The 23,677-nt window shown below is 38.4% G+C and overlaps 1 protein-coding gene and 1 non-coding gene across 7 annotated transcripts in view; one reads left to right on the top strand and one right to left on the bottom strand.

The window, feature by feature from the left end:
- Window positions 1-23,677, top strand: part of Camkmt (calmodulin-lysine N-methyltransferase) — a 376,320-nt gene that overhangs the window by 325,198 nt on the left and 27,445 nt on the right. For 3 of the 6 annotated variants that reach the window (XR_013429007.1, XM_078029278.1, XM_078029280.1), the window contains one exon: window positions 9,149-9,165. The exons of the other annotated variants lie outside the window; for them this stretch is intronic. Coding sequence is in view for 2 of the 3 variants with exons in the window: in XM_078029278.1 (XP_077885404.1) it covers window positions 9,149-9,165 (17 nt within the window). In the remaining variant the exon portion in view is untranslated. The remainder of the gene's footprint in view (window positions 1-9,148; window positions 9,166-23,677) is intronic. 6 annotated transcript variants of the gene reach the window in all.
- On the bottom strand, window positions 2,542-2,614 carry Trnav-cac (transfer RNA valine (anticodon CAC)). Its single transcript has one exon. It is a non-coding gene; the product is annotated as a tRNA-Val (tRNA).

The following is a 23,677-nucleotide window of genomic DNA, read 5'->3' as shown; positions in this document are numbered from 1 at the left end:
CAAAAGTGCATTTTCTATGTCGTCCTCATTTACATTTATTTAATGCTTAAGGTCATTTGTGACCATTTGAGTGTATTTCAGCATATGGAATCAGGGAATAATAGATTTCAGCTTCATGCTGTGAAGAGAGATTGTGTTTTTACAAGACACAATGTTGTTTACTGGGTGTTAATAATCACTAATTAATAAACATATCTAGACTTCTAAAATGCTGCATTTTAAGGAACAAAAATGTCAAGTGTTTATGCAATACAATAGTATTTTCTATCATTCTCTTCATAAAATAATTAAGTTACAAAAAGAAGCAAAATTTTGTTCAGCCCAGGACAGATCCCAGATGCTGAATATGTGGCCTTTGTTTCTATTTTTCTGTTCTCAAAAATGCTATTTCTAAATACAGTGTTCTAATGCCTGTATAGCAATAGTCATATAAGAACCTCTAAGATGAGTGGTTTTGTTTTTTTATTTTCCCATCTTAATCTTACGCTAATTGTGGCCAGATACTTTGCTTTTAACCACTGCAAGCATTTTATCCAAAGTCTACTAAAGCATATGCCAGAAAACAGGTGGATGTGTGAGCCCTTGAATGCCTTGATCTTACAGTAAGGAGCTACTTGACCACTTCACCTTTAACTCTTAGTAGCTGAAAGAAACTGCCAACCAGCAATGTAATAATCAACCTCGCCCTTCTAGCCACTGCTTTCCCACCCATAACCAGTACAATGTGATGAGAGTATTAGTTCCGTGAGAGAAGAAATAAAAGGGAACCATTCACAAAAGAGCTAAGATATAGTTCAATATTCTTTTTTAGTGCCTCAATGCGTATGCAGAATTTCTCCTCCAAATTGGAGGTGTGGAATAACAGTAGCGACAGATAACTAAGAGGTATTTACCATAGCTACAAAGCCCACACGTGAGCCAAATATTTCTGCTATTAAAAAGCACTTCAAAGCTTGACATGAAGTTTGTAACAGCTGAATGTCTCCTGTGACTTCATTTGTGAAGACAATGTGAAAACCGAAAGGAAAGTCATGATATGAGAACCATGAACCTAAGAAACTGTTTTTGGAAAGGAATGAGAGGCAGCCCAGAAATTTGGCACCCCACACTCCCATTCCCCTACTCAGAGAGTGTTCTCAGTGACTGTATGGTTTGGATTAAGTGCCCCCGAAAGGCCCATATGATAAAGGTTTAGACACCAGCCTGCTGTACTATTGGGAGGTAGTGGACCCTTCAGATGTTGAGGCCTTACGGAAAGAAGTTAGGTCATTGGGGACATGTCCTTGAAGTGGGCATTGGGACCCCAGCCTCTTTTGGTCTCTCTTTGCTTTCTGGCCACTATGAGATGAGCAGTTTTCTTTGCCATGTGCTCCAACCACAATGTATTGCCTTTCTATAGCCCCCAAAGCAACAGGCTGACTGTGAACTGAAACCTTCAAAACTGAGCCAAAATAAACCTTTCCTCTTTGTAAATTTATTACCTCAGGTATTTTGTCTTAGTAATAGAAAGCTGACCAACATAGTAACTATCAGTGTTTCTCCTGCCACTGACTTCTTCCTAACTCTTATGAAGGGGCAGACCCAGGTTGTTGTAGGGCCTGAAACTTAATTTAAGGCTTCTTTTTAGAAGGGTGGATTTGAATGTAACCTACTTTGGTGAGTTTACAAGAATATGCAACCATGTGAATACATTATTAGGGCTCCTGGGAAGGGGTCTTTGCCAAGTGAGGTGCACTGATATAAGCTTAATTAGCCTTGTAGTAAGTCCACCCTGCTCTCCTAAATACCACCATCCTTGCCCAGAGTAACTCTCTTCTCTTACATACCATACTTGCTTGCTTCCTCTGGTCCATTTTAATCCCAGTCTGATTATGGCTAAATATAAAAGACATATTTGTGAAAGCCTGGAAGCCTTAGCCCTGGCTAGAGCTAGGATGCAGATGTACAGAGTGTCCTATGCATTACATCTCAAAGATCTTAGTGCACCATTTGATGGTTCACTTGTTTATACATCCATGCAGCCATCCATTCATTAAGCAAATATGTCCAAGGCACTTGTCTTTGGGAACCTAAATATGGAGTTATTGAGAATAGTTCTTGAACAAAGGAAACTGTACTACCAAATATAGCTAGAGATTAATGAAAGAGCAAGGATATTTACAGCATCTCAATTGTTGGGTTTATCTGAAGCTGTCTTCAAAATTATGATTGTCTGTTTAACAAAGAACCATTTGGAGCTTTTGACGTCTACATGTTTCTAGGTCTTCCAAAATTAGCAAACAACGTCATTCTCTGGTTAATATTAGTTAAAAGTTGGTTTTTCCTTTATAAAACTATTAAATTTACCTTGAATTACATTATTATTTTTAAAAATCCTTCTTAAATTTACTTTACTGCAATGTTGAAAGTGAGATTTACTTGGGCGTTTATCTTTGTGTGAAAGTTGCTATTAAATTAAGCTCTGATAAACTATCAATTTTAGTAAACTCTGGAACTTATTTTAAAACTTTTATAATGCAGATTTTTTTAAAATATATTTTTTGGTGGTGCTGGGAATTGAACCCAGGGCCTTGTGCATGTGAGGCAAGCACTCTACCAACTGAGCTATATCCCCAGCTCCAGATTTTACCTTTGTGTGGGCCTCCCAGGATTGGCCTCTTGCTCCCATTGCCCTATTGCTGTTTGAGATTCATGTCTTTTCTGAGTCTCAGTTTCCTTTAGAGGTCAAGTTGGGGATGTGGAAAATGATTTTTATAATATATATCCCAACCAAGAAGGATCCAGTTGGCTGCTTTTTCCAAGCCTTCTGCATCTGCTCATCCCTTCTGTTATGGTTTGGATGTGAGGTATCCCCCGGAAGTTCAGTGTGAGACAATGCAAGAAAGTTCAGAAGAGAAATGATTGGATGATGGAAGTCTTAACCCACTCCGTGAGCTAATCCTCTGATAGAGATTAACTGGTAACTGAAGTTGTAGGGTGTGGCTGAGGAGGTGGGAACTGGGGGTGTAGCTTTGGGGGGTACGTATTTGTATCTGTCAAATGAAGACCTCTTTCTGCATCCTGTGAGCTGCTCTTCCACCATGATGGAGCTGGCTGTATAGGGACAGAGACCTCTGAAATCATGACCCCTCAAATAAACTTTTCCTCCTCTACAAGTGTGCTGGTTGTGTCCTTTGGTCCCAGCAGCAAAAAAAGCTGACTAAACACCATCTATCCCCCACTGTTCCCCAACCTCCATCTTCTCCTTCAGTCACCCTGGTCTCCTGGGTTAGCTTCTGTCACTGTAACAAATCTCCTGAGATGATTGACTTACAAAGAAAACGAAAAGATTTATTTTGGCTCACAGTTTGGGAGATCCCACTCCAAGATCGTGTAGACCTGTTGCTTTGGGTTTCCGGTAGATGTGTCCAATGGCATTGGCAGAGAGCACATAGCAGAACAAACTGCTCACCTCATGGTCAGGAAGCAAAAATAGAGAAGGGAGAGGCCAGGATCCCACAATTCCTTTCAAAGATACACTCCCAGTGACCTCAGCTCCTCCTACTAGGTCCCAACTCTTAAAGATCGCGCCATTTTCCAATAGCACCATCCCTGGGACAAAGCCTGTAACACATAGACCCTGGGAACACTTGTCCACACCATAGAACCTCCTCACTCCTCCTGACATATTTGGTCTTTCCATTTCTGGTCTTTCTCAGTCTTGTTCCCCTCCTCTCATTCATCTAAATCCTGATGGGATGGCTCCACTACCATCTTCCCCTGCCTTCCCAGACCATTTCAGCCTACCCGAATCCCTTCTTTAACTTCTGTTGGTCTTAGAATAGCACAGCAGTTTAACAAGGCCTATTCTCTTAATCGTTCAAAGCTTGTTGGCTTCGTTTCTGTGTTTATTGGTTCGTTCACTCGTTGATAAACGTGTTGATCCTGTTATGATTGCCAAGAAGGGTTCCAGGTGCTGGGGATCTAGCAGTGAACAAGACCAAAGAAGTCCGAGCCTTCCTGGAGTTGACATCCTAGGGAGGGGAAGAGATCATTTTCTTGAAGCAAGGGTTCTATTTAGTGTATTTTTGTATCCTTTGAAGAAATTAGTACACTTGATCCCTAGTATTTGAAAGCATTTAAGATTTGTATTTGGAGCACATTTGGGGATCCATCAGGCTTAGGGAAGCGAACAATTTTTAGTAGTAGAGAGTGAAGCTGTGGAGAGTCAGACATCAGTTTCTACATCAGATTGCTGACTTTCACTCAAGACTGGCTTCTCAGGCATGCGCGTGGAGTGACTGTCGACAGACTGACAGTGTGAGTAGGCATTTATCTGTTCTTTGTCAGGTTGAAGAGGAAGGTTAGTAGAAGGTAACCGAGATAAGGAAGCTGAGGACTCTCTTAAAGAAATTTCCTGATAAAGTTAGTGAGTTAGTGAGTTTTGCTAGAAAGACGGAAACAGAATCTTGAGAACTGCTGAGAATTCTAGAGATGCTACTGTCCTGTCTCCTGCTGTTGCTATCTTGGATATGAGAAAATGAAATCATTATGTATACTTCCTATTCTAACACAGCATTGTTGATTTGCTTGACAAGTTTATAGAAGGGCTCATGTCCTTACTGTTTAAGGGTTTGCACTGAAGAGACCAACTCACATAGGAATGTTACCCAGTCTCAGATATATTGATATCATTCTCCTTTTTGCATTAAAAATGAGCCAGATGTTAAATTTGGGGACACTATTTTTAGGGTCCCTGTGAAACTGCAGTAATTAAAAATTAAGGCCTTTTTTTCTAGGCTAACATTGTACCGACTCCGGACTGTCAGATCTCTCCTCTTTACCAAAGTCAAAATCTCACTACCAAAATTAGGCCAAGTTCTGTATTAGTAGACAGCTGTGCATGTCAGGCTACTACATTTTTTTCAGAGAAAAAAATCTTTCCCCTTCCCAGAATTTTATATCACAGAAGTTTCATATCAATAAAAATGCACCTTTAAAAACCACATTTATTTTTTAGTTGTAGTTGGACACTGTACCTTTATTTTATGTATTTATGTTTATATGGTGCTAAGGATCGAACCCAGGGCCTTGAACATGCTAGGCAAGTGCTCTGCCACTGAGCCACGACCCCAGCCCGAATAAAAATGCACTTTCAATGGAGTTCTTCCCTTAAAAATGGCCAGGGGCAATCCTTCCCCCCCCCCATCCCAGGTACTGGAGATTGAGCCCAGGGGTGCTCTACCATTGTGATATAGTCTCAGCCCCTTTTTAAATGTTTATTTTGAGATAAGATTTTGCTAAATTGTCTGAGCTGGCCTTGAATTTCCAATCCTCCTACCTCAGCCTCCCAAGTAGCTGGGATTATTGATGTGTACCAACATGCCTAGCTGTTCAGGGGCAATCTTAAAAACAAAAACAAACAAACAAACAAACATTTTTGGAGAATATCCACATCATAATCCTTCATTAAATAATTTTTACCTTAATAATGGACATGATTTTTGTGGTAATTTGCTGTTACAAACAATGCAGGGATAGACACTTGTGCATATATGACATATTTGCAACTGTATCTACAGGGCCCATTTTCAGGAGTAAATATTATTTCTTTCTTTCTTTCTTTTTTTTTTAGTTTTAGGTAGGCACAATATCTTTATTTTATTTTTATTTTTATGTGGTGTTGAGGAGCAAACCCAGTGTCTCATGTGTGCCAGGTGAGCACTCTACCACTGAGCCACAGCCCAATATTATTTATTTCTATGGCTTTACAAAATTGTGTGACTTACTGAAACTTTGAAATATATTTTCATATCTGTTATAACTTAATTCCTTGATATTATTCTTTCTTTTCATAATTTTCTAAAATTCTATTAGTATTTTTATTGTATGCCATTTTCATTGTGATTGAAATCATGCTGTAAATTGATTTGCTAAGTCTTGATATTTTTAAAACTTTTAGTCTTGCTATACAAAAACAAGGTATTGCCAGTTGCCATGGTACATGCCTATAATCCAAGCTCCTTAGGGGGCTGAGACCCCCTGAGACTAGTCTCAGCAACTTAGTGTGACCCTGTTTCAAAATAAAATAAAAATTTTAAAAAGTGTTGGGAGGTGTCACTCATTGGCACAACACTTGTGTAGCATGAGCAACACCTGGGTTCAATCTGCAATCTTGCAAAATAAATAAATGACAGAGTGTTTTCTCTTTATTCAATTTTTAAAGGTGTTTTACTAGCATTTTTTAAAATGTATTACTTATTTTAATTAGGTATATATCTCAGCAGAATTTATTTTGATTCAGTGTACACAATCACAGCACAACATTTTCATTTCTCTGTACAGTATGTAGCGTCGCACCATATGTGCAGTCATACATGTACCAAGGATAATAATGTCCATCTCTTTCCACCATCTTTCCTGCCCTCATGCCTCTTCCCTTGAATTTATACTCTTAACAACTAATCTGCCCCTGATGCCTTTTGCAATTTTCTCATATTAAAAATTTTTTCTTCATTTTCTAAATGAAAAACATTATATTATCCCCACATATTACCTTACATGTGTAAATTTTCTCCTCATGTAGTTACACATTTATCTGGTTTATTTTTGGAAACAATCTTTTTTCTTGGTCCTATAAATAGATTTTTTTCTTGCATTACATTTCAAACAAATTGTATTTACATATATATAAGAAAGCTATACCAAAGCCCAAACAGTGGTACATCTGTAGTCCTAGTGACTCTGGAGGCTGAGGCATCAGGATCACAAGTTTGATGCCAGAATGGCAAATTAGTCAGACTCTGTCTCAGAATTCAAAAAGAACTGGGATGCACATGCTCAATGTAAAACGCCCCTGGGTTCAAACCTAGGACCAAAAAAAAAAAAAAAAACCAAAAAACTATACTGTTGTGGGTAGTAAATGTTTAGTAAGCTTGATGAACCCTTGCTGTTTCTAACACTCTGTCAGTTTATCTTCTTGAATATTCCAAATAAACAACAATCACCTGTCTATAAATGAAGCGTAGGGATGTAACTCAGTGGTACTGCACCTGCTTACTGTTCATGATGTGATTTGTCATTTCTAATCTTTTGCCTCTTTTTCCCCTGTTTTTTAAAAATAATTTTATGGATAAAATTGTCCCAATGATTACATTCAAATTGGACTTCCTTGGGAATCCTCCGAAAACTTCACAACAATAAAGTATTTGTTAACTTTTTGAGTTGAGATATTTATGGGAAATTTTTTTATCCTGTAAAGGATTTTTTATTATGTTCCTTTCTATTTGGGGTTGTTTTCATAAACAAATATGGAACCTAATTTAGCAGATATCTTTTCATCTATGGAGATGATCAAATTGCTTTTCTTATTTCACCTCTAACTGTGACAAACTGCATTAACAAGCTTTGCTAAAAGTAAAACATCCTACATTTCTAGTCACTTTGTCATGCCACCTTAATTTTTTTTTTTAATTCTGCATTGGGATTCTTTTTTTTTTTTAATTCTACATTGGGATTCTTTTTTTTTAAGAGAGAGATAATTTTTTAATATTTATTTTTTAGTTTTCAGTGGACACAACATTTTATGTGGTGCTGAGGATCGAACCCAGCGCCCCATGCATGCCAGGCAAGTGCACTACCGCTTGAGCCACATCCCAGCCCCTGCATTGGGATTCTTTTGATATTTTATTTTATTTTTTCTTTATGACAGCAGAATGCATTACAATTCTTATTACATTTTTAGAGCACAATTTTTCATATCTCTGGTTGTATATATAGTATATTCATATCAATTTCATGTCTTCATGCCTGTACTTTGGATAATAATGATCATCACATTCCACCATCATTAATAACCCCAAGCCCTCTCCCTTCCCCTCCAAATCCTCTGCTCTATCTAGCGTTCGTCTATTCCTCCTATGCCCCCTCTTCTATCCCACTATGAATCAGCCTCCTTATATCAAAGAAAACATTCACCATTTACAATAGATGCTGGCGAGGATGTCGCCACTCATACACTGAAAAGGCACACTCATACACTGCTGGTGGGACTGCAAATTGGTGCAGTCTATGTGGAAAACAGTATGGAGATTCCTTGAAAAATTGGGTATGGAACCATCATTTGACCCAGCTATTCCTCTCCTCAGTCTCTACCCAGAGGACTTAAAAACAGCATACTACAGGGACACAGCCACATTAGTGTTTATAGCAGCACAATTCACAATAGCTAAACCATGGAACCAACCTAGATGCCCTTCAATAGATGAATAGATAAAAAATGTGGCATATGTACACAGTGGAATATTACTCAACAATAAAAGAGAATAAAATCATGAAATTTGCAAGGTAAATGGATGGAGTTAGAGAAGACAATGTTAAGTGAAATTAGCCAATCCTAAAAAAACAAATGCTTTTAATATGCTGCTGTGCTTTAAAAATATGTGATCTCGAATTTTTTAATAACAGCTTTATTGATATATAATACACATACCATACAATTCGCTCATTTAAAGTATACAGTATAATTGCTATTAGTATATTCACAGAGTTGTGCAACTATCAAACCAAGTTCAGAATATTTTCGCCATCCCTAAAAGAAACCTCATGTCCATTAGTAGTCACTTCCCAACTACCTGTCCCACCTCTCCTTCCTCTCAAAGTTAGGCAAACATGAATCTATATTCTGTCTCTGTGTGTTTGCTTTTTCTAGGCATTTGACATAAATGAAATCATACAGTATATGGTCTTTCCTGTTTAGCTTCTGTCACTTAATGTAGCACTTTCATGATTCATTTATATTGCGCCGTATAACAGGATGTTTGTCATTTGTTATCATGGCTGTATAATATTCCATTGTATGAATATAGCCTTTTATTTATCCATTCATCAGCTGATGGGCATTTTGGTAGTTTTCATTTTAAGTCTATATGATGACTCACTAAGTGGCAGAACTATTGTACATTCCCATCAGGGGAATATGATGTTATCTTGGCTTCATTTCATTGATATTCATCAGTGAAATTAGTCCAGTTTTCTTTATTGCACAATCTTTGCAGATTTTAATATCACTAACATTACACCTTCTTCTGTTTTCTTTCTTTCTTTCTTTCTTTTTTTTTTTTTTTTTTGTGTGTGTGTGTGTGTGTGTGGTGCTGGGAATCAAACTCAGTGCCCTGTGCATGCCAGGTAAGCATTTTACAACTAAGCCACATACCCAGCCCCATGATAGCTTCTCACTTTTCCCTGTCCTTACCCCTAACCCATACCCACATTAGGGATAGAACCCAGGGCCTCATGCATGCCAGGCAAGCACTCCATTACTGAGCTATATCCCCAACACTTTTTATTTTATTTTGAAATGGGGTCCTACTAAGTTGCTAAGGCTGACCTCAAACTTCCAATCGTCCTGTCTCAGCTTCCTGAGTTGCTGTGATTATAGGCTTACACCAACACATCTGGCACATAATGGCTTCTTTAAAAAACAAAACTCCTCTGTCATGCTTGGTGCATACACCTGTAATCCAATCAATTGTTTGAGAGGCTGATGCAGGAGGATTACAAGTTTGAGGCCCGCCTGAGCAACTTAGCAAGACTCTGTCTCAAAATAAAAATTCTAAAAGGGGCAGGGACATAGCTCAGTGGCAGAACACCCTTGGTTTCAGTCCCTAGTGCCAGGGAAAAAAGAAAAAGAAAATTTTCTTATTGGTTGAACCACCTCTTTGTGGTTTGCACTACACTGCTACCATAATTCTAGATTGCAACAATTTGTACCCCATTATTTTGTATGTGATAGTTAGAGTTATAGTGGCAAGAAATAGTGAAATTCCTATACTAAAAAAAACATACACCTCACTTGAAAGTACATAGGCATGAAAAATAAATCAAAACAGCAAAATGCAAAACTTGTTATTTTCTATCAAATGGCATAGAGTTATAAGTACTGATTCATTTGTTGTCACTTTTTTTTTGCTACACATAAGTTAATCAGCTGCCACAATCATAGAATCAGATTTTTGGAGATTGAAATATAAATAATAAGTAAATATTAATAAATAATAAGTAAAATAATTTGTAGCTTTCATTCCAAGATCTCAAAACCTTTTCTAGTCCTCTTTAACCAATGCAGAATATACTGGTCACCAACATGAAGGGGTCTGAATTAAACAAATCTGTGTGTCTTCCTTTTGAATTCTAAAATGAGTTTATTTCAGCTAAATTCCAGACAAAACCACAGAGATGGAATAAGGTTTAAAATAAAAATAAAAATTCTAAAAGGGGCAGGGATATAGCTCAGTGGTAGAGCACCCGTGGTTTCAGTCCCTAATACCAGGAGAAAAAGAAACTTTTCTTATTGGTTGAACCACCTCTGGAAACACTTGAGTGGGGAGGTGGAGCAAAAGTTCTCCTATTTTAGCATTAGTGTCATTTGTGGAGCTTGTTAGGACATAGGTTGTTGGGCTGCATGCTCTGGAGACTGAGGTGGGTGGAGCCAGAGATTTTGCGTCTTGAACAGGTAACTGACCACCAAGCTTGACTTCTCTTTGAGAGTAACTTTGTCCAGATTTCCATTCATTAAAGCCAAGTCTACTCGCTGTGCTCTCTTGTTTCTTTTATGGATGCCATTTACTTAGGAAAAAAGAAAACCTGACTTACAGCTCTCCACTGTCAGTGGTTAATTTAATTTTGCAATTCTTCTAAGGTAGAAATTTCATCAAGACCTAATTTTACTTTCCCCTCACCTTTCTCCAAGCCTTATTCCTAATCTGAAAATGTAAATTCATTTTGTTTCATTATAAAATCAACAAAGTTGTTCAGGTCATCTGTTTCAAGGGATTTATATCCGTGAAACCCTGTTCTGGTTTTCAGTGATGTCGCTTCCTTCTGTTAGCTAAAGAAAGTGTTCTTGATAAAGTCCTGAGAGTGGGGGTGTAGCTTAGTGGTAGAGCCCCTGCTTAGCATGGGCAAGGACCTGGATTCAATCCCCAACACCATTAAATAAATAAATAAATAAATAAAGTCTATTTTCTGTTATTCTCCAGAGCGGCATTCTCTTTAAAATTCCCCTTTCAGAAATAAAGAAATCTGATGATTGAAACTAAAGTCAAGTTCTGTGGCTAAAGAATGTTCTAAATCCAAATACATACAGGTGAAGATCATCCAGATCAGGGTTTCTCAAAGTGGTTTATGATCCATCCTCATGGAAACTACCAAAGGCACTTATTTTAAAAAGAGCCCTGGGCCTCAAACCAATCTTGCCGAATCACACTGGAGGGGGTTGAGGTTCATGGATCCAACATTTCAACAACCTCTCAGATGATGCTGATCTGTCTGGAGCATGGACCACACTTTGATAGAAAGACCATCTTATATCTCTTGGTTGCTTCTAATCTGAGTGTTTAAAACTATTTTTTAAAGCCATTTTAGTGGTTTCAGAGGGAAAGAAAGGGATAGGATAGGCCTGAATGGGAGTGGGAAAGGAGAAGCAAATATGGTCCCATTCCAAGAAATGACAACATGTAGAGTATAAAGAAAAGAGAGGGGGAATAAGACACGGGTTTGTGACGTACTTTCTTACAGGTGGGTTGTAAAACACATTTGTACCAATAGCAAGAGGTTGGTCATGAAAGTTCATATCTCAGGGAGATGTTAACTAGAAGATTTGAAGATTAAAATCAAGAGATAAAGAGGAGGGGGAGGGGGAGAGAAAGAGGTAAAGAGTCTAACTACTGGAAGGGGAAAGACGCGAAGAGAAGATGGACCAGGACAGACTCTTGGAAACTGTCTAGGGTCCAGGAGCAATAGAAGGGCCTGAAGGGGATACTGAGAAGGGGCAGGAGAGCAGGACAGAGGCCTCAGGATGGTGCCGCCATTCCCTCCTCCTGCAAGCAAGCCCAGGAGGGAATTCCCAGGAGAGAGCGGTCAGCAGTGTCAGCTGCTGCAGGTTGCTGAAGGTCAAGCAGGTGGCAAAGCAATTCCAGTGTCTTTTGGAAGAAAGGACAGTGAAACAGTGGACATCAACTTTCACAAGAATATTGGTGACAAAGGGAAAGAGAGAAATCTTATGTGCCAGGAGGAAGCCCAGTCGAGGGAAGAGTTGAGCTTGGGAACAGGCTCAGTGGAGCCAAGGAAGAAATAAGTGAAAATATGAAAGGGGTTGGGATATTGGATGGGGCAAGGACCTAGATCAGTGCTCCTCAAAATATGATCCCCAGACCAGCATCACTTGGAAATATGTCAAAATGCAGATCCTCTGGCCCCACCCAGAGAAACTGAATCAGAAACTCCAGACTTGACACCCAACAATCTGTACTTGAACAAACTCTCCGAGGATTCTGGGACATGCTCAAGTTTGAAAACCACTGACCTAGAAGAATGAATCGGTCCTGCACATAGGTAAGGAGTATCTCCTTAACAGGAAGAGTGACCCTACTTCCTTTTGGACAAGAGGAAGCCTTCTATAAAAAGAGGAAGAGGAAGGAAAGCGGCTATCAGCTGTCTCAGCTCTCACTAGGTCCATCTGCTGAGAACGAAGACCTGGGAAGGTTTGGGGGACTCAGAACACAATGTGTCATTCCAGCCTCCAAACCCTTGCCTCTTGCAGAAGGTCTGAGGTGTCCTCTCTCCACCTCTGTTCCTGTCTGGATCTTCCTGTGAGGCCACATGTTGTGGCATCTTCTTGAGGACTCCTTCCCAGCACATCCACTCCTCATCGATCAGCTCCCAGTTAGGACCTTTTGGCCACCTATCATTCTTTTCTTTTGAGTGTCTTGTCTTCCAAATGGGATGATATGCTCTCTTGGACAGTCATAATTTCATTGCTATAAAGTCTGGTCCTCTTTGTGCCACTGTGTACAGCAGCCAGTGAGGCTTCTATAACGCCTCATGGGGAGATGACTCACCAGTTAGGAAGTCAGTAGATGGCATCCCCTCTCCTCAATCCTAGATTTAATGGTGTCCTTTCTCCTACGAGTCTAAAGCACTTTATTCTAGAGGCTTCCACCCATGGCAATTTAGAATGCTATAAATGATCAGGAAAAATGAAGGGAAACGTGGCAAATAGTCATCTGAAAGACTAACAGCGATTCACCAGTTTAGATAAACACTGTAAATGACTTGAATGGGCCCTCTTTAAAATGAGCTGTGGCAATACAGACTTGGAGAAGCGAGATGAAAGACACTGTGGGAAAGGCTCCCAGGATCCTCTGTAGAGAAGAATACCTGTAATGTCCATGCAGAGAAAACTACTGCCTTCCAACTGCTGGTAGGAGAGCTTGTTTTTGAAGAATGTTAAGTTCACTACCTTCAACAGGCATGAACAAAAAGTGCATCAAGAGCTGGGGGTGTAACTCAGTGGTAGAGTGCCCGCTTCACATGCACAGGGCCCTGGGTTTGATCCCCACCACTGCCCTCCCCCCCAAGCAAAGAATTGTATCAGTACACCACTTTTGCAAACACACAAGGAACTGCCTTTTAAATAGAATTTCAAACCATGACTCACTCACCTGCAAACAGGGATCTGAAAATAGAAAGGCAAACAAAGAAATATTAACCATGGGAATATGAAAAAAAGAATGCTTCAAGTCTCTATAGGGAGAGTTCTTCATATTCACAATGAAACACAAATTAGGTTGAATCTGTTTGACATGAAGTTTTATTGCAAACTTGAAAGATTTTCTGTTTGAGAAATTCTTTTAGCGTGAGCTTTGCATCACATGATAGGAATCCTCTTAGAAATGGACTTGGTTTTGTGTTTTCAGGTTGAAACCCCAAACTCAAAGCCAGAATGAAAAGACATAGTGCATTAGTACAAAAGGAAGGGAGAGGAAACAAATATTTATTAAATACCTATAACATACTTTTATAATCAAATGCTTTCATATACATACTCTATCTCATTCAGTGCTTGATTAGTCCTAGAATGCAACCATTGCTGTCGCTACATTACAGATGAGGGCAGCGATGTTCAGAGCATCTCCCAACCTCACTGGCTTATAAATGGTCAAGCTGGTATTTGAAGTCAGAACTATCCAGCTACAAAGCCCCTGCTTTACTCTACCTGTTAAACTTGCTGGATTTGGCCTGCCTGTAGTTATTAAGATTTTTTTCTAAAGGATGGGAGTTTGATAAAGATGACTGGTTTTATAATATTTCTGTCTATGAAGTACTTTACTTTTAACCACATTCAGATAGAAATTAGATATTAACATCTGGATGAAATAAAGTGGAGACAAAAATAAATATTATTTTGGTGTCAAGGTAAATACAGATAGCATGCTAACATGATTTGGCTGTTTGGTAGAACCATCTTTATGTCTTTACATATGAATCTAAGGCACATAAAGCCTTAGATTGTAAAACTTCTGCTCAGGAATCTAGTTATACCCGTATATATATACTGTTCTTTTTCAGAAAGAACAGCCACTCGTTGAATGACTATATGTCTAACATCATAAGCTTTGAGATTTGCATACACCCTTGGAACTATTACCACAATCGAGAGTGAGCACATCACCACCCCCCACATTTTCTCTTGCTCTTTTGTGATCCCTCCTTTCTGCTCCTTGAAATCTCATTCTTCCCTAGGAAATCACTGATTTGCTTTCTCTCACTAAATAGTAGTTTATATTTTTTAGAATCGTAAGTAATGGAATCATCTAGTGTGTGCTGTGTTAGTCGCTCCTCTTTCAGTCAATGAGATTATTTTGCAGTGCACCTATGCTGTTGCTTGTATTGGTAGTTCTGTTATTTTTACTCCTAATGAGCTTCCCGTTGTACAAAGAGTTTGTTTATCCTTTTACTCATTGATTAACTTTCGGGTTGTTGCCAGTTTGGGGCTATTACAAATAAAGCTGTTATGAACATTTACATACAATATGGGTATATTAGATACATGCTTTCTCTAGGCAAATGCCTATGAGTGAAATAGGTAAATCATAGAGAGGCATATATCTAACTTTTTAAGGAATGTGCCAAATTACTTTTAAAGGTAGTTGTACTATACTATATTGCCATCAGCAGTGTGGGAGAATTCCGTTTCCTTTACATCCTTGCCAATTCTCAATATGACCAATCTTTCAAATTATAGCCATTGTAGTAAGCATATAGTGGTATCTTATTGGAGTTTTATTTGAATTTCCTTAATAATGTATTTCTATGTGCTTATTTTCCATTTATATATATTTTATTTTATTTTTGATACTGGGGATTGAATCCAGGGGTCCTTCACCACTGAGCTCCATTCCTAATACTTTTTTTAAAAAATTATTTTTAGTTATATATGGACACAATAACTTTATTTTATTTATTTATTTATTTTTGAGAATTTTAATATTTATTTATTTTTTAGTTTTCGGTGGCACAACATCTTTGTATGTGGTGCTGAGGATCGAACCCGGGCCGCATGCATGCCAGGCGAGCACGCTACCGCTTGAGCCACATCCCCAGCCCCATTATTTATTTATTTTTATGTGGTGCTGAGGATCAAACCCAGTGCCTCACATGTGCCAGGCAAGTGCTCTATCACTGAGCCACAATTCCAGCTCCTGTTCCTAATACTTTCAATTTTGGTATTTGAGACAGGGTCTTGCTGAGTTGCAGAGGGCCTTGCTAACTTGCTGAGGCTGACCTCCAACTTGCCATCCTCCTCCTTCAGTCTCCTGAGTCCCTGGGATTTTAGTGGTGCAGCATGGCAACTGACAGCCATTCACATAGCTCTGCTGAAATGCATGTTCAAATGCTTTGCCCATTTTTTAAAAATTGAGTTGCTTGTTTTCTTGTTATTGACATATTGCCTGAGTTCTTTATATCTTCTGGATATGTGACTGTAAACATTTCCTCCCATCCTGTGGCTTGTCTTTTCATCCTTCTTAAAGTGTCTGTCAAAGTGTAGAAGTTTTTAATTTTAGTAAGTCTAATTTACCAATTTGTTCTTTTATGGATCCTTCACCCTGTGTGTACCTAAGAAATCTTTAACACAAGGTTACAAAGATTTTTCTTCTTTGTCTTAATCTGCAGGTTTTATAAGTTTAGACTTTGCATTTAGGTTTATGATCCATTTTGAACTAATTTTTGTTTATGGGGCAAAATATGGATTGAAGTATTTTTGTTTGTTTGTTTTTTAATATGGTTAGCCAGTTGTTAAAACACCTTTTTTTTTTTTCTTTAGCCACTTGAATTGCCTCCATTTTGTAAGGCCTTATTTAATTTCTCTCATCTTTTGTTAGAATTATCACTTAAGTGTTTTGTGTTTATGCTATTATAGACATTTGTGCTACTATAAATGGTATAGAATTAGAAATTCCAATTTCCACTTATTTGTTGCTTGTATAAAGAAATACAACTGATTTTTGTTGTGACCCTATGTCTCACAGCCTACTAAGCTCTCATTGATCTTTGTAGCTTTTTGCGTATCCCATAGCATATTCTACATAGATGCTTCTGTCATCTGCTTTTATTTTACATCTTCCTTTCTAATCTAGATGCCTTTTCATGTCTTGCCTTATTGGCTTGGCTAGAGTCTCCAGTGCAATATTGAGTAGCAGGAAGAAACATGCTTTTCTTTTCCTGACACTAGAGAGGAGGCGTCCATTCTTTCACAAAGTATGATGTTAACTGTAGATTTTTTTCATAGGTAACCTTTTCAGGTTGAGAAAGTTTTTTTCTATAATTAGGTGGCCAAGAGTTGTAATATATCAGGAATAAATGTTGACTTGGTCAAATTCATTTTCTGCACTGAAATGATTATAAGGTTTTTCTTTTTTGTTTTGTTATTGTTGTAGAATATATTGATCAATTTTTAAATGCTAAGCCATCTTTCTTATATTCCTAGGATAAACCTCACTTGATCATGATGAATTACCATATATTTGTTCATACATGTTATGGATAACTTTGTGTATGTGTGTGTGTTCTTTAATATTTGTAGAGTTTGTAATAATACCACCTCTCCATTTATGTTCCCTCCATTTCAGCCTGACTATACTTTATCAATTTCATAGAACCCAGTGTTTGGTCTCATTTATTTTTCTGTTTTCTGTTTCATTCATTTCTGCTCTAATCTTTATTTCTTCATTCATTTCTGCATTTCTGCTCTCATCTGTATTTCTTCCTTCTTTGTGGTTAGGTCGGGTTTAATTTCTTTTTCTTCTTTAATTTTTTTTTTATTTAGCTAAAAACAGAGTTCATTGACTTGAGAACTTTTTTTTCCTCCTACAGGCATTTATTACTATTAATTTCCTTATAAATACTTTATAGCATCCCATAAATTTCGATATACTGTATTTCCATTTTGTTTTGGGGGGTTTGTTGTTTGTTTTTGGTACTGGGACTTGAATCCAGGAATATTTTCTCTGAGCTACATCCTCAGGTTTTTTATTTTTTATTTTGAAACAGGGTCTCACTAAGTTTTTTAGGGCCATGCTAAGCTACCCTTGAACTTGTGGTCATTCTGCCTAAGCCTTTCGAGTTATTGGAATACAGGCACACACCACTGCATCCAGCCATGTTTTAATTTTCATTCAGTTCAAAATATACTTCAATTTCTGTTTGGATTTCTTTTTTGGACTTTAGGTTATATAGAAATATATTATTTGTTCTCCAAATATTGGAAGATTTATAGAGAATATTTCTAATTTAATTCCATTGTGATTAAGAAATATTTTTTCATATGATTGAGATCCTTTTTAATTTATTGAAACTTATATTATGACCTGAAATAGGTATATCTTTGTAGTATCTTTGTAGTAATACAAAGATACTATTTGAAAAAATATGAATTCTGCCCTTGATGAGTGGTGTATTCTATAAATATTAAGACAAGGAGGTTGATAGTGTTGTTAAAGTTATCTATAGCTTTGTTTATTTTCTCTCTACTGTTCAATCAACTATGGAGAGGGGAGTATTGAGATCTCTGATGGTAATTGTGGTTTTGTCTATATTTTTATATTGGAGTGCTATTCCTTTGGGGCTTCATGTATTCATAACTCTGAAATTCGGTGCATAAACATTTGGAATTACTACGTCTGCTTCTTGAATTGACCCTTTAATATTTTAAAACGATCTTCTTTATCTCTGGTAATATTTTTTGCTCTGATATTAACATAGCCACTCCAGTTTCTTTTGGAAGCATTGTTTGGCATCTCTTTTCCCATCTTTTTACTTTTAACCCATTTGTCTTCATATTTAAAAGGCACTTGTTGTAAGCCACATGGACACGGCTCTGTATTTTCTATTCAATCAAACGCTCTCTACATTTTAATTGGATGCTTAGACCGCTTTCATGTAGTACAAGTGCTGACATGGTTAGGTTTGAACCTGTCGTCTCACTATTTGTTGTCCGCTTGTTCAGTCTGTACTTTGCTCCTTTTTTCATCTTTTTCTGTCTTCTGAAGGGTTGAGTTTACATCATTCTATTTTATTACCTTTGTTGGTTTATTAACTAACTTTATTTTGATAGTTGCTTGAGATTTTATGGTATACACTTGAACCTGCACATTCTATTCTCAAATGATACCCCACTTCGTGTACACTGTGACCTTGTAGTAGTATATGTCATTTCTCCCCTTCATCTTTTGTTGTCCTAAGTTTTATTTATACATATTTTATAAGCCTACAATACCTGTTTTTTCTTTAAACAGCAATTATATTTGAAAAAGGTTTAAATAATAAGAAAAAGATCTATTTTAACCTCTATGGTTATTCTTCCTGATTCTCATCATTCCTTTGTGTAGATATATCATATTTATGTCTGGTATTTTTCTTCTGCCTAAAGAAATTCCTTTAACATTTCTTGTAATACAGAGCTGCCTGTGATTAATTCTTTCAGCTTTGTGTGTGTGTGTGTGTGTGTGTGTGTGTGTGTGTGTGTGTGTGTGTCCAAAACACCCACTTCACCTTTCTTTAACGTGTTTTCACTGGCTAATTTTTGATGGACAGATGATTGTCTTTTATTCCTTTCCATGGCTTACCTGTGCCATGTCATTGATTTGCATATTCCTCACAGGACACAGACCGAATAGCTCAGTGGTAGAGCGCTTGCCTAACATGCACAAGTCCCTAGGTTCAATCCCCGGTGCTGCAAAAAGGAAAAGAAGAGAAAGAACAAATAACCTTGCACCTTACTACTTGACTTTTGGCAGATATTCAGTAGTGCTATGATAAATGTTTTAATGACATTGTCTGTTAATTTTGACATCTGTGTCAGTTTTAGATTGGGTTCAATTGGTTTGTCTCCTCATTATGGTTTTAATATTTCTTTTTTCTTTCTTTCTTTCTTTTTTTTTTTTTGTACTGGAAATTGACCCCAGGGGTGCTTTACCACTGAGCTATATCCCTAGCCCTTTTTATCCCTTATTTTTTATTTTGAGACATGGTCTTGCTCAATTGCCTAGACGGATCTCAATCTTGTGATCCTCCTGCCTCAGCCTCCCAAACAGCTGGATTACAGTCATGCACCTCCATGCCTGTGTTGGGTTTTATTATTTAGTTTTTTGCATGTCTGGCAATCTTTGAGTATATATCAGGCATTTTGAATTTTACCTTGTTGGCATCCAAATGTTTTTGTATTCCTATAAATATTTTTTGAGTTTTGTCTGGGATATAGTTAAGTCACTTTGACATAGTTTGACATTTTGGGGTCTTCTAAGATGTGTTAGGCAGAATCAGAGCAGCTCTAATCTAGGGTTAATTTTTTTCTTGCTACTGAGACAAGACGCTTCTGAGGACTCTGTTACTGCCTGTAAATTATGAGCTTTTCTAATCTGGCTGGTAAAAACAGGCACTTTCTGGCCCTGTGTGAGCACTGGACAAGTCCCCTCCAACCCTCTCAGATGATTCTTTTCCCAACCTCAATAAGCTTTCCTCACACACATGCTCTCATTGGTACTCGGCAAAATACTGTGGGGTCCTCTCCCCAGATCTCCATGGTTCTCTCTGTGCAGCTCTCTCCTATCAGTACTCTGTCCTGGGAACTCTAATTGCCTCGGTTTCCTCACTCTCTGTTCCATCTCCTTATCTCAGAGTCCACCTGGTTCCACCTCAGTTCACCACTTTCTGCTGTGACCTGGAAACTCTTTCAGGCAGTAGGCTGGGGTGATAGTAGTGCTTATTTCATTTGCTTCTCCTCTCACAAGGATCAATACACTTTGCTGCTGATGTTCAGTGTCTTAAAAACTATTGTTTATATATCCTGTTTTTGTTGTTGTTGTTGCTGCTGCTGCTGCTTCAGGTAAAAGGATAAATGAGATCCTTGTCACTCCATTTTTTGCTGAAAGTAAAAGTTTTTAGAAGGTATTTTAAGTGGGCTTTGTATATAGGCAGTCTGCACATTCCTTTCAGAGAGCAACTTAATAATAGGAGTGTTATGTGTTATAGTCTGGAGTGTCTTCTGTGTGCCAGGCACAGTACTGGGTGCAACCACACTCTATACATTCATGCAGCACATTTACTGAGCAGTAACCGTGTGCCAGAGATGCTTCTAGCCATTGCTGTACAAAAGAGATTTTTAAAATCTCTATCCCTACAGTGCTTGTATTCTAGTGGGGAAAGAGAGAAATACCAAATTTCGTGATTGAGTTATATGCACAATAATTGTAAACTCTGTCCCCAATTCCTCTCCTCCTCCCATTCTCTTTTTAAAACTCAGTCCACTCAGGCATTTGTCCTCACTGCTCTAACCAAAAATGCTCCTGTTGGGGTTGGGACTGGGGCTCGGTGGTAGCACACTTGCCTGGCATGTGTGAGGTACTGGGTTTGATTCTCAGCACCGCATATAAATAAAATAAAATACAGGTCTATTAACAACTAAAAAAATATTTTTTAAAAAATGCTCTTGTCAAACTTACCAACAATCTATATAGTCCTAGATCCAAGTCAGTTCTATAGGTCCTCCTTAACCCAACCTGAACCTCTAGAGAAAATAAAGAGCAAAAGAGGACGTTTCTAGTGCTATGATGAAAAGAAATATTTGCGGTCTTAAAGAGAATGGTCAGGGAGGCCACCCTAAGAAAGCAAGACATTCCAACCAAGGCTTGAAGGATCCGCATCATGTACAACCACAAGAGTGGGATCCTAAATGGAATAAGTTTACATTGTATGTATAATTTGCCAAAATATATTCTACTATCATGTATAATTAAAAAGAACAAACAAGCAGACAAAAAAAAAAAAAAAAAAAGACTTCAGTTGAAAAAGGTGAAGGAGTGAGCCACATGGACAGCCAGAAGAAGGGTATTTAGGCAGAACAGGCAGCCAGTACAGTGATCCTAGGACAGAAGCAACCTGGTGTATTCAAGATCCATAAGGAAGCCAGCGTCACTAGAGCAAAGAGAACAAGGGAGAGAGTAGTAAAAGATGAGGTCAGAGTTGTAACCAGGCCTGACTGAATAGAGTCTTAGAGGTCGTTGTAAAGACTTGAGCTTTTACTCTGAGTAAAGAGAGGAACCATGGCAGAGAAGTAGACAAAACTCCTGATCTATTTTAAAAGAATCCCTTCAACTGCTCTCTTGTGCAGAGAGTGTACGGGGATAGGTGGAAACAGACAAACTGGAAGACTCTGCAATAATCCAGATGAGAGAGAGTGGTAATTTAGACCAAGTGTGAGCAGTGGAGTCAGACAAACAGAACCAACTGCATTTCTAGCATATTTAATTCAGGATATAAATCAAAGAGTTAGGAATATATTCAAGGCTTTTGATTTGAGCAATTGGAAAGGCAGAATTACCGTTAATGATATTTTCAGGAATTCCAATTTGGACATGTAAGTTTGGATGTCTACTAGAGATCCAAGTGGGAGTATTAAAACAGAGTTGGATACATGGATCAGAGCTCATGATAGAGGTTCAGGTTGGGGATGAGGTAGGATCTATAAAACTGACCTGGATTTAGCACTGTATAGATTGCTGGTAACTTTGACAGGAACATTTCTGGTAGAACAGTAAGGACAAATGCCTGATTGGACTGAGTTTTAAAAGAGAATGGGAGGAGGAGAGGAATTGGGAACAGAGCTTACAACAATTTTCCAAGGAGTTTGGCTACAAAGAAGGAATAGAGAAATAGAATGATAACTGGGGAGGAAGGTAGTGCTGAGAGGATATTTCACTGGGCTGATGGTGCACACCTGTAATCCCAGGGGTAGACTCCCCAGTACCCCCACCCCACCACCAAAAAAAGAGAGAGAGAGCGAGAGAGAAAGTGGCTGTAAATAGGAGTGTGATCGTGGGCAGGAAGGCAGAATAGGTAGGTGCAGACACTGGTAGGAGCACCGTGTGGTGGTAGAAGTTTAGGGAAGTTCTCATCTGATTGCCGCAATTTTGACAGTGAAGGAGGAAGCAAGGTCACCAGCTGAGAGTAAGGACGAGGGAAGTCATGTTAGAATGTACCCAAAAATGACCTCATAGAGTGGAAGAAAAAACGAACAAAGAAAATGAAAGTATAACTGGCAGACATCATTAAGAGCTCACTCGAGGTTCACAGCCTTGGATTTAAAGTGAAGCCAGTCAGGGTGCTGTGTGCTGCTTGCAGCCACACTCAGGTGCACAGGCGCAGCCATGGCTCAGGTGGAGAGCTGGAGTTAAGAATGAGCAAGTAGGAGGGGGATGAGGGAATTGAGGGTGTACACAAGGGAGTAATTTAAAAGGAATTCAAACTGGGCAAGAAAGGAAGATAAACATTGGGGAAGACTGTGAGATTGAGGAATGGTTGGATCAAAGAACCTTCTAGAAGGAGTGAGATGAGAAAGATAGAAGGGGATGGTCTGGGAGTGGGTGAAGGTTGCAATTGGTAAAAACAGGGTCTAGGGCAGGTCTGCTCAATAAGTAGGTTGGGAATGGGTGCCAGGCTGAGCTTCGTGTTTCTGATCTGCACTGAGATATATGAAGAAATTCAAAGTAAACACTTAGAAACACCCCTGCAACATCCAAGCATGTGATCAGTGGACTTCTATTTAGAATGTCTTTGTTTTTTAAACTTCATTTGCCTATTAATTTGTTATTGAATTTTTAATTTTTATACCAGGGATTGAACTCAGGGGCACTTAACCACTGAGCCAGACCCCCAGTCCCTTTTTGTATTTTTTATTTAGAGCCAGGGTCTTGCTGAGTTGCTTAGGGCCTTGCTGCATTGCCAAGGCTGGCTTTGAACTCGGATTCTCCTGCCTCAGCCTCCTGAGCTGCTGGGATTATAGGCATGTGATACCACATCCAGCTATTATCAAATTTTTACAAGAGTCTTTGTCTACAACAACTTGAATGCAAGCTAACAAATAACTGGTCATTTCAGCTGATCACTGCTGTCTTATGCATGGCTATGCATATAAGCACCTCTGCATTGGCAGAGAGGAGTCAGAAGGACCAGCTCCTTATATAATGAAGTCACTGTCATCTCTGGCCTTCCAAGATAGATGGCTGCCTACTACACCACTCCAGTGGGCACTGTTCTCACTTTATGATATATGAACACTACAGCTCCAATATAGTATGAATGTGCTCTTTGAGAATTCAAGGAATGGCTGTTGTTATCTTTGTGTCATAGATCACAAAATAAACTCAGAGAGGTTAAGTAGTTTCTCAAAATCATGCAGCTACTAAGGGTAGAAACCAAGGTTTGAACCTATGTGTCTGTTAGGGCAAAGCTGAATTTTGACCACAGCACCCATCCCTGTGTCCCATGTTTCTGGTTATATGGACAACATATCATAAACCTT

Source organism: Ictidomys tridecemlineatus, chromosome 12 (genome assembly GCF_052094955.1).
Source record: "Ictidomys tridecemlineatus isolate mIctTri1 chromosome 12, mIctTri1.hap1, whole genome shotgun sequence".
Taxonomy (NCBI): Eukaryota; Metazoa; Chordata; class Mammalia; order Rodentia; family Sciuridae; genus Ictidomys; species Ictidomys tridecemlineatus.
This window is presented reverse-complemented; position numbering and strand designations above follow the sequence as displayed.